Source organism: Heloderma suspectum, chromosome 7 (assembly GCF_057233095.1).
Source record: "Heloderma suspectum isolate Gila_16-S chromosome 7, 16-S_ref, whole genome shotgun sequence".
Lineage (NCBI taxonomy): Eukaryota > Metazoa > Chordata > Lepidosauria > Squamata > Helodermatidae > Heloderma > Heloderma suspectum.
The window spans coordinates 104,774,207-104,786,523 of record NC_139464.1 but is presented as its reverse complement, the minus strand read 5'-3'; the positions used below and the strand labels follow the sequence as shown (position 1 = coordinate 104,786,523).

General features: G+C 40.6%; 1 protein-coding gene across 8 annotated transcripts in view; it reads right to left on the bottom strand.

Moving 5' to 3' along the window:
* SRPK2 (SRSF protein kinase 2) overlaps positions 1 to 12,317 on the bottom strand; it is a 144,874-nt gene that overhangs the window by 115,964 nt on the left and 16,593 nt on the right. Inside the window, exon 1 of one of the 8 annotated variants that reach the window (XM_084811471.1) lies at positions 2,150 to 2,393. The exons of the other annotated variants lie outside the window; for them this stretch is intronic. Coding sequence (XP_084667597.1) covers positions 2,150 to 2,291 — 142 coding nt within the window. The 5' untranslated portion in view covers positions 2,292 to 2,393. Of the gene's footprint in view, positions 1 to 2,149; positions 2,394 to 12,317 lie in introns of those variants that run through there. 8 annotated transcript variants of the gene reach the window in all.

Sequence of the window (12,317 nt, the reverse complement as noted above, 5' to 3'; positions counted from 1 at the left end):
AAGCAAGCACATTAGATATCTGCAATGCTTACTTGGCAAGTCTTCTCTACCTGAATGTTTGCAGCTATTCAACACTGGTTTGTACGTAAGAAAGACAAATAAATACATAAGTACACAAGATTATTCATTAGACAGCATAGCAGATATACCACTAATAAATTCTCACACCAAGGTGGAGAGTTAGGATATGAGAGGAAGATCTAGAAGATCACTGAAACCAAACCACAGCTATGTATGATTCAGGTTAACCCAACATATGTTAGTTCTAATTCAGGAGCACTGGAAACAACTGATGACCTGATATCAATGCCCTGTAAATAAAGGGAATCAAAGCCACATACCACACAGAAGCAACCTGTACTGCAGAAATCCAGTTACCTTGGCTTTTCCATTGTTTGGCTTGCTCACTGTATTTTAAAATAAATATTTTTAAAACTATGTAATATTATTGCAGAGAACAAAACTGACCACTTTGGGGGAAATGATTCCAGCAGAATTCTTAGCAGCCAAACTACTGCGGACTATTAACTTACTTCCACAAATGTATCTCCTGCTACCACCTTTTGATTGTTTTTCACTACAATGACTTGATACTAAAGATGAATCACCAATTTATTTTAGTTCTCTTGTTTCTTGAGTACATGCTACTAAATACAAACACAGCTGAATGAAATGTGGTAACTGGATTTTCTGGGAACCAAACAATTCAAGAACAGCTCAGTTATCAAAACAAGCTGTTATATATTTACTTTAATTGCAACAGTACTTGAAGGACACAACAAAGAGTGATGTCTTTTCTTAAAAGGTTATATACATTTACATTAATATGCCAACACAATACAGTAAGAGAGAGGCGATAAAATAAAAGACAAGCAAAGCAGCGATCAAGATCATGCCAAATGCCAATGACAAAACCAAGAACCAACAGTGGTTACTACTTTTAGATTTAAACCCACCCCAACATTTCAAAGTATCTGAGCTATACTATTCCAGTTCTTAACTGAAATAAACAAGAAGCATAGTAATTGTCAGCTTTACCAACAGGGTCATCATAAAGGTCAAGTAGTACTGTTTAGCCATTAAAAGTTATTTTCTAAGCCACAGTAAAGATTAAAGGCTGGTTCGCAAGTCGCGTACATCACATCACTCCATACCTCACGACTGAACGTGTAAACAGCCTGTACTATACGACATCCAGTTGCCCACGGCTGGAAACAGGTGCCAGATTAAATAGACATTTGGTCTGACCCAGCAGGACTTTTATGATATTTTGGGAGGGGGACTCTCAGTTCTGATCCCCACCCCCTTGCAGCCGCCATGAAAAGAACTGCACTGGCTGCTTCCCGAGGTCACAAGTGCAACCTCAGAGGAAGAAAAAAGGGGGAGTTCTGGTGGGCAGGGAGGGGAGAGGAGAGGAGATGCCAGGATACAAGAAATCCTATGGCCCCGGCCGAGCCCATGCAGTATCTCTAGAGAGGCAAATTTCATAAAGGGAGGATGGAGAGGTGAAAATCATCTCCGTCGCTCCTTCTGCCCTGTCAAGAGCAGCCCGACAGGACACTAGATACTCCAGAATCAGAGGCTTCCTTCTAAAGGGAGCATAATCCATAGGAATGCACTCTAAATGTACCTTTAGTATGTTTATGATGAGATTTAATTGAACTTTTTTTTAGGTTAGGGAGAAATTTAGTACTTTGTGACAGTTCTTTAAAAAATTTAAAAAACTATTTAAATTTTAAAAATCCAATTTAAAAAAAAAAACTTTTTAAAAATCATTGATTTTTAACCACCCTGGAGTTGTAGTCCAAAACAACTGTAGTACACCAGGTTGGGGAAGCCTGCAGTAAAGCATTCAAATCTGTACCATTACTCTTTTTCCTTTTGAAGATTTAGTATATACTGATTTAAATAAAGGTAATCAGGTAAATCCAAAGCAATTTTTCTAGATGGAGAACATATACATATGAAAGTATAGGGTTATACCCAATGTTAGTCTAACTTAAGTCCCATTCATTTCAATGGGTTTACTCTAAGTAAGATTAACAATGAATAACAACCTATAATTAGGCTCTAAAAGAAGTTGGGACCGTTTGAGTCCTAGTTTCTAAGGCAATACACTTCTGTGAAGAGAAACATAAATATCTTTTACCTAAGACAATATCAAGAAATACAGAGCTGCTTTGTGAATTCCCCATGATCTGGGGGTTCTGAGAACTCAACATGTTTCCATATGCCTGTGGGTGCCCTTCCACCCGTCCATTTCTTCCTTCTGTCTTCCTCCCCCTTTCCATTTATCTTCTCCCTCAGTGCTCTGTAACCATGTGAATTCTTCCTTGTCTTTACACACCTTGTCTGAGCAGTTACTTACAAGCCACCCCTTTGTAACTGAACATATTATGACATCAGAAAGTGCCAAGGGCAGGTGTTGAAGATGTAGGAGCCCACAAATGGGCTTTTTGCACATGTAGTGGAGCTTCCCTAAGGGTACTGTTTTTCATACTGTGGAGTATCATAATAATCTTGCTTTGTCCAGATCGAAATATTTTTTCTTTAATCATTTAATTCCAGCTTTATGGAAGCTTTCTTAAAAAGTAATGTTATGGGGTCAAAAAGCATTGTTGGTGTCAAAGAGGCTGATAATTTTAACACTGGAGATCTTGCTTCTCTACTATTAAGCAGTGTGTAAAAGGAACACTGGAGCTCAGTATGTGGGAAAGCAGGATATTCCTAAAACTTAACACACATTTATTTGGCAGAAATCTGTTGATTCGTTTTAATAATGAACTTCATCTCCATCAGCTCTAGGCTGGTCTCCTACTCAGCCTCTCTGTTCATGCTGACTTTGTATTCCTTCCTTCCTTCACTATTCGTTTCTCATTATCTCTTGAGAAAAGCTGTGTGTTAGGGTGAATAAGATGAGATGTTGTTTGTGCTGGCTACATTGGTATCAAAAAATGTCAATAAGAAGTGTGATCTTGCCATTTTCTCCTAGCTCATAATAGTGGGAAGAAGTGGGTTCCTATAACAAAATACTGCAGTACATTCTCCCTCCTAAAAGGAGGTCTCCCGTTCAGAGTTCCAGCCTGCCCCAGCCCCTTCCGTTTTTATTTTCCAAAGGTTACTTGACACTCTGGGCACATCTATACCAGCCTAAAATCCTGCATTTAAAAGAGGGCTTTCTGCTTCCATTTTAAATGCCAGATCACAACAACTCCCTTTTTCATGTGCTTCCTTTTCTCCCACCCCTTCCCCCGTATCTGAGTTTTCCATTACCATTCATTGATCTCGCTCCTCTTCTTGCCGCTTTTACTCTTTTCACGGAGGAAACCAAAGCGGAACACAAAGGGGTAATTTGATGGCTCATTATCTGCGATCTGTTTAAAAACGGAACAAAGGGCAGATGCCTGGAGTGATCATGGCATCATGTAAGGAGCCCGCAAACTTCCATGAGGGAGCAATCTCAATCACAGGACAAAAGCTCAGTGTGAAGGAGCCCTCTGTGGCTGAGTATGCTCAGTCCTCACTGGTCTGTGGGGGGTGCTCTTTAGGTTTGGGTGATTTTTAACAAAAGATTTACTTTGAGATCCCCCCAGGCATTGTTATTTTATTTATTTCATTTCTATACCACCTAATAGCCAAAGCTCTCTGGGTGGCTCACAAAAATACTTTCTTGTTTCTCAGTGGCCTCATTTTGATTACAGTCTTGGTGACACTTACCACCTCAGTTCACTATTAGGAGATTACAAATTACAAACTAATCTCAATTTTTATGAAGCACTATAACAAGTAGCATTATTCAAGTATCTGAAGTTAGCTTAATTAGATGTATGAATAAACAAATAATCCTCTTTTCATCCCCAAATGCTAATAAATGTGGAGGATTTCTATGTTTTCCCAACAGCAACACATAAAGCAAGAAACACTTTATTTAAATAAAAAACATCACTGCTGCATTTCTAGTTTTAGGCAAGGGCTCACCACAATTTTCCAGATCAACTTTTCATAGACGCAAACAGGTTGCTTTGAACAAGGCACAGGAAATACTGAATTCTTGTTATGTACACATCCAATTCTTCCCCAAAGTACAACCAAGTAAGAACCTCCAGAGATAATCTGCTCATGGGCAGAATCAACCCAGGGTAAGATTAAGGCCACTTTCCCCATCTATTCCTGATGATAAACCAGGGGTCTTCAGTACTAATAGCTCAGAAATCCACTTTCTAGATGTGTAGGGTTATTTTATTTTATAGACGGAACATAAAAATAAACTCAGGAGATTGAAAAAAAATTACATCTTACAAGCCATTCACAATCAAATCTTGAAGATGGCTTGGAAGCTGTAGCTAGTGCAATATTCTGTAACTTGCCTTTTAACAATGACAACCCATAGAGAATATCAAATTCTGATCTTAGCTCAACTGCACTAGCTATTCACTTGTGGGCACAATTCTGGAGTCAGTCCTTACCTTTAAACCCTAAAAGAAGCCCACATCTGGCATACCTGGGAGACATTTTCTCCCATATGTCCCTCCCTGTTCCCCAAGAACTGAGCGGGAGAAGCTCTATTCCATTGTTCATCCAAGCAAAAACCAAGCACAAGAAGCAGAGCTTCACCTGTTGCTGCACCTATATTGTGGAATACCCTCCCTGAGGGAGGTCCATCATTTCTTCAGCCAAGTAAAAACATTTTGTTTTTTAAAAAAGCTTTTGCCAGTGGCGGAAGTTCTGCTAGATAGCTGGCTACTGAAATGACTATCTGGGAATGTTATTGTTCAGTTTTATTACTACTGATTTATTGGATTTCTATTGTGTAATTTTTTATTCCCTTATGATCTGCATTGTGTTTTAAAACTTGTACAATACCTAAGCTGCCTTCAGGAAGAGAGCATAGGATTTATAAATATTACAAATAATTGAAATAAATGTGACATCTGTAATCCATATTATTAATCTACATTATCAGTCAAAAAGAATGAACCAGATGAGGCATTTATTTAGCCATCATTCCACCTCATTCACGGAATTTTATAGGGGGTCAAGATGACAATGTCTTTTACTCATAACCCTCCCATTTTCCCATTGCTTCTTGCACAATGCCTTCTAATGGTTAGCAGTAGGACCCTTCCATCTGAAAGCACCTTTAATCTCAAGTAACAATTCCTATGTTAAATTAGAGCTAAAGCTAGTGGTTACATGGAATTCTGTACTTTATGGCAATGCACCACCAATGTAATCTTGGAATACTTCTATACTCTACTAGCAGTTTTTTTAAATTTCCCAGTGCTCCACTTCACCCTATCCAATGTCCCAAGCAACTGGATGAGGAACAAGATTAAAAAACAAAAACCAGGATGAAGAATAGCTGGTCAGTTAATTAAACTCACTAGCCATTTTACACTACTTGGAAGAAGAGGGGATAAAGATAATTTGGGCTACAACCCTATGCCTGCTTGCCTTGAAGTAAGTCCCACTGAATATACTTCTGAGTAGGAGTTACCTCTGAGTAGACCTGTATAGGACTACAAAGTTAGTGAAACTGGGAAAGAGGAGTTGGCATTTCTGAGAGGTTGAAAAAGAAAACAGAAGGTAGAAATCTTTTACAGGGGTATATGAGACTTTAAAAGGAAAATGAAGCTATAAGAGACTTTAAAAGGAAGCCACAGGAAGATTTCAAGAGGAAATAGAAAAATGAAGGTAGACAGTAGAGACTGCAACAAGGAGAAATGGAATTAAGAACAATCCTATGATCCAAACTGCACCAGCAGCTGCTAACATTGCTGTAAAAACATCATGACTTAATTGGGACTTCCATGCACTTCCAACAGCATTGCAGTATCACCTTGAATACAGAACATAGCAACTCTGATAGCCACTGATACACTACCAACTCCCCCAATCAGAGTACCATACCAACCAAAACTGCCATGTTACCCATGCATGAAAAGAGCCAATCCATATATAGGAACAGGAAAAATTCCTCAATATTGCCCTGTGCCTTCACAAACGACACACAGTCAGATTCAAAGACCCTGCAGCACCTTCTACCCAGCAAAAACACTCACCACCATACCAGAGGCAAGAGTGTTGCACAGCATTCACTTCTGATCAACTATTTTGAATTATTATACATGTATATCCAACTGTATTTATTTACTATTATTTGTTTTTGCTTTACCAATATGTTACTTTGTTTTTTGATATGATTATATCGCTTTATTGATGGAGATATTTATGATATTTTCTGATTTATTATTGTTGTGAGCCACTTTGAATTCAACTCTGCTGCTGGAAAAGCAGCAAACAAATATTAAATCAAATCAAAATCAACAGAGTTAGGCATGCTTAAGTTCAATGAAATCAATAGGCTTAGACACATCTAATTATTCATATGATCAGGTGTTTGCACAGCAGCAGACACAGCCAAAGGTGAAGGCTTTTTGCAGTGGAAAAGAGGTTGGTTATGTTTCCCAAGGCAGTGGCGGCAGCAGGAGAAAGCACAAAAATGGAGGGGGGAACTCAAACTGAGCATTTTCCTGCACACAAGAATCCAGTCAAGAGGGAGGTTACGCTGCTTCATACATCAGCAAAGGCAGAGAGAGAGAGAGAAGGGATAATCTAAAGAATATGTGTCTTGCAGTATGCAGATTGGAATGGGGTTGAGTTAAGAGGGAGTTGGTGCTACTTGCACCAACATCTGCAGGAGCAACAGAAGCTGGCACTAATTTTTTAAAATATATTTTATTGGTTTTTTCATATTTAACAATACATTAAATAACTTAACGTGAGATATCAATAAAAACATCCATACATCTTTATCTTGATCCTTGTTACATACAATTGTGTTGCTTGTCTGATCTCTTATCTTTATCAGCTTATACTCAGTTAACCCAATAAATCTTTCCATAAAAGACCATGTGACTGGGGACATTGATTTAACTCTTTGTGCTGTACCATAAAGTTCATAAAATCCCACAAAGTCGTATTGAAGTTATCCCCTTCTTGCACATTTCTGTATGCCCTTCAGCAGGGGGACCTAATAATTGGAGTGTTGTGTAATGCAAGGATTTGCCTCCAAAACATTAACTGCTTGGAGCTGAATATTTACTTGCATGTTTGGCATGGGGTGGGGGGGTGGCAGCCATAATGTTGACAAGAGACCGGCAACTTGTTCTTTGTAGGTTTTCGGAATGTTGCTTGCGAATGAATGAGCAATTATTAAATCTAGGTGTGGAGAGTTTCATTCACTTAGAAGGGAAGGAGGAAACCTATCTACTCTTCTCTGACAGTGCAACCCTATACATGCTGACTTAGAAGTCCTAAAGGGTTCAACAAAATTTACTCTCAGATAAATGTGTATATAACTGCAACTTAATTGAGACAGTCCATTTAATATTTTTTGAAAACAGAGCAAGCATCTTGAAATGGAGTGGGGGTAGAATTCTTTCTCTGTGTTTGTCTGTATAGTCCCTCCCTCATTCTGAAGGAGCATGAGTGTTTGATCCCCATCCCTGGGGGTGTGTGGGGGAGGGGGGTTCAGTCTGGATCTGTGTGTAGCACAGCAGCCGTTTCGTGAGTGGGCACCTTCCCCTCAATAGCAGCCATTTGTGACAGCACCCAATTCTCAAAATTCCAAATGTGTCCATGGGCCCAAAAGGGTTGGGGGTCCCTACCTACCCAATGGAGACTCATACCACACAAAAGCTTAAGGTGCCACAGTATTCCTTCTTGAAAAATCTGCCATTCTTTCTTCATGCTTGCAATACAAGTTATTTACAGGAAATTAAAATAGGCAACTTACAGGCCAAAAGTCATATTTAGCCACATTTCGGGGTTTGTATCAATCTGCTCTATAATATTAGAGCTTTTAATAAATATATATGTTATATGTGTAGGGGAAATCAGCTTTAGAAATTAAAAAGGGTGAACTGTCAAGAGCCATGTTTAAAAAAAAAACATGGGACAATCCTATATATGTCAATTCAGAAATCAGTCCAGCTGAGTTCATTGGGACTTATTGTTGCTGTAATCATGGTGGGATTGTACTTCATAACTGGCTAGTAGCAAAAAAATGGTTGTCTACCAATGTCAGCCAGAATTTCTAGATCCCTGCCACCACCACATCAACTATGATGCAGTCAGGAAGACCCCAGCAACTGAGATGCTCCAGGGATCCCTGCAAACACAGGTTTAAATCCCCTTATACCACTCACACACAACACCTGGCGGCCACTAGGTTGCCTACCCCTAACTAAAGTTTGGATGGCCCTGGTGAACATCTTTGACCTCTCCATGTTCTAAGGAGGCTATAGATGTCCTAAACTGGGGTTTCGAGGTACTAATGGACTGGATGTGGGCAAACGAATTGAAGCTTAATCCAGACAAGATAGTGGTGCTCCTAGTCAGTAGACCTGTTCCTGAGATGGGGTTTCAGCCCTTTGTTAGATAGGGTAGCACTCCCTTTGAAAACATAGCTTGGGGTTCTGGGGTTCTTCTGGACTCAAACTTGACCCCAGATGCCAGGATGCCCAAGCTGAGGCTGATGCACAAACACCCATTTCTGGAGACATCCTTGGGTGTCCACCTGATGGAGAGATGCCTGTGAAGAGCAAAGAGAGACACAGGGACAATAATGAGTCATGTTCAGTAGCTGCAACAGCCTCTGGAGTTAGATGCTTAGTAGCAACTGATAGAGAGTGTGCTACCCCCTAGATGCTTTTTAGTGTCCTTATGCCAGCCTTCCACTCCCTGCTGGAGGAGATAGTGTCATGACAAAGACACTACCTACCCTGAAGGGAGCTGTAATGGAACTTTGTATTCCATGTTCCCAGGCTGTGATCCTGCAAGACAAATACAAGAAATAATGAGTGTGTGGCCAGCGCTAGCAGTGTTTGATCTGGAGTGCCTGGCATTTACCAATGGAGAGCTTACTGGCATGTAGGGTTTCATGCCCCCACCTGACCCTCTTGCTTGCTTTCTACACAGTTCAGAGATAGTGCTACTGGCTGTTGAGGGAGAGAGGACTGGTTACCCAAAACAGTTGAGCCAATATATAGTTGACAATACTGCAGAGGAAAGAGACATGGGAGACATTTGCAGCTGTTCTACTTTAAGGCATTTACACACACACACACACACACACACACACACACACTCTGATTACCTGTGTATCGGCCTTGCATCCTTTCTGCCTGGATTCCTGAGGCAGAGTACCTGTAAGGGTTCTGAGAAGAGTTAGCAATGTGCTCTTCCTAGATGCGATCTGAGACCAGACTGTAAGTAGTGCTGCCTTTCTGTCCCGGGTGCCCTTTCACCATGGGTCCCTTTCCCAAAATTGCCTTTGTTTTACTCTAAGCGCGCACAACATGAGGCCACAGAGACATAGCCCTATCCTGTGTACCCCAGCATCTGAATTACAGACTCTATATGCTGCTATAGGCGAGCCATGATTGGCTGCAGGTTATTTGTAATCCGATGCTCCCACACAGCAGTGTAAGCAGAGCAAGAGAGAAGCCATGTATTTCGGCTCTTCATTGAGCTCAAGGGGGTTGTTTTGACTTACACCAGTAAAAGAGGTGATGTAACATCACATCATCATAGAGGCTGGGAACAGGATCCGAGGGCATTTAACTTAATCTTAAGTGCAACTCTTCCCACTCTGCTGCCCATTTCTGTCCCTCCCACTGGCAGAGTTACACGGATGTAGAGTCCTTTTTGCCAATGTATCTCCAAGATCCACCCGCACAGGGGATTTAGTACATATTCTAAAGCACTAGAGCCAGCATAAACGGAGAATAGATCTTTGCTGCAAGATTAAAGCAGCAGAATATGCAATACAAGTCCACTATTAGTTTCTCTTCAAACCAGCATTCTCTTAAAAATAACTTAAAATGTTTAAAGCATATATAGGTAGTGCCCTCAGGAGCTTATCTTTCATGAAGCAAGCACCAGGACTCTTATTATACTTAGAAAAATATGTATTAAACCATCAATTTTGTAAGTCATAAAACAGAAATATAGAGAGAGCTTTTTTATCCTGGTTGTTACACTTTTCTTTTTCCTCTATATCTATTTTAAGGTTAATGTTCATACTTATTCAGTTAATCTCACATCTGAGTCATCAAACCAGTCCTTCACCATAATACAATTGGTAATACCTGACCTCCTTTGTATTTCAAAGAGGGGAAGGAATAAATAGAAGAATGCCTGAAGAAACACCAGTATCTTGTTTCTACTTTAAAGGAAGCAAGAGCAGTTATCCAGCATTTCTTCCTTTACTGTGAGGCTTAAACTAGAAATGAGACAAATTACATTAAGAAAGAAGCAACATTATATTTTGAATACCTATTCATGGATTTTAATAGGTGATCTTTTGGTAGCGCTATTTGATACTTCGAGTACTGTGTATACAGACCTTCTAAATAAGAGTTATAGCACACTGGAGTTAATCCTATATTTTAATTCCTGCTCCAGTATAAGGCCTGATTTGACTACAGACTACGCTGAGAGCTGAAGGAAAACAGAAATATTTCTTATATTGCCTCTGAAGGATATAACTTTTAAAAATATGTATTTTTAAAAATCAAGGTTTCTGGAAATCTTTCCACCATTCATGATACATTATTTATAATGTATTTATTTATGAGAGAGCAATTTAAATTATACTCAGTTTTAAACTGTATATTGGCCTCCTATAAAAATTACAATGTTCGAAGAATAGCCTGACCACTATTCTTCCCACTTTTCTTTTTTTATTATATACTTAAAAGGCTGCTTACCCTTTTCTTTATAGCTAGATTGACAAATATAATAGAAGTAAAAATAATGGCTTAAAATAAAGACACACTTCAGTTGACACACCAGTTATAAGAAGCACAAATGAAGCTACGGCATGCTAGTTAGGGCAAACCACTGGTAAACAAAATTTAAAGTGCAATCCTATATACTTTTACCAACATTTGAGTAAACATGCACCGGACTGCACTGTGCAACATACAATAAGAACTTACTTTGCCGTTAACTATACATGCACATTCTCTCTAAGGGCAACATTTCAAGATCACTCTTTACTAGGGATGGGGGAGAATTTCTCCCCGAAACTTCGGGGGGCCGAGTGCCAACGCATTCGGTCCTCCGAAGGTTGTTCGGGGAGAAATTCTCCGCCCCCCGCCCCCCCCCCCCCGGGATGGGACTTAACTTTCACGAATGTCCCTCCCGGCCGCGGGTCCCAGCGGCGGTTCAGCAGGTTTTCGTCAGGGGCGGGGGCGGCAGCCGGTCTTTCGACCAGCTGCCGCCGCCGCCATTACAAGAAAAGTAAAAAAAAATAAAAAAAATGCCCGTGATAGGCTACGTAACGATTAACGTAGCCTATCACGGCTAGATTTGCAAAGTCAGCCGTGATAGGCTACGTTAATCGTCACGTTGCCTATCACGACTTTAAAAAAAAAAAAGCGCGTACGGCTAATGGCGGCCCCCATAGGGAGCCGCCATTTGCGTTCCTTATTTGGTCCCTGTAGTCTATGTAAAGATTTACGTAGACTACGGCGAAAATAAGAACAACGCAAATAGCGTTGCCCTTATTTTCGCCGTAGTCTACGTAAATCTTTACATAGACTACAGGGACCAAATAAGGAACGCGAATGGCGGCTCCCTATGGGGGCCGCCATTTGCATACGCGCTTTTTTTTTTTTCAAAGTCACCCATGATAGGCTACGTGACGATTAACGTAGCCTATCACAGCTGACTTTGGAGATCTAGCCGTGATAGGCTACGTTAATCGTTACGTAGCCTATCACAGGGGCGTTTTTTTTTTTTCTTTTGAAGTTCGCGGCCGGGGAGACGGGGCGCTTCTCCCCGGCCTGAATTTCGGCCGGGCAAGGCGGGAAGCCTCCCCCCCGGCCTGAATTTCGGCCGGGCGAGGAGGGAAGCCTCCCCCCCCCGGCCTGAACTTCGGGGGGAGCAGCGAAGCGCCTCCCCCCACCGCGAAGCAAGCTGCAAGACCAGGTAAGTGACTTTCATGCATCCCTACTCTTTACACATTTCAATAATCCTGAACAAATATTATCCCACCAAGTCTAACTCACAAACACTAACAAGGATTAAAACCATTTTATATTTTAGTGAATATTCAAGAGCCTGCATAATGAAAAATTAGTCACTTGATTATTACTTACTACTGATTACCAGGCAAAGAAGCTTCACAGAAGTTGGGCTTTGTGTGTGTATCTGTTTGAAGTCCACAAATGACAAACACTAGCATGCACGGAGAAGCAAGCTAGTAAAAGTTTCAGTAACCTTGTGTCAGGGCTTCCTGTATGACC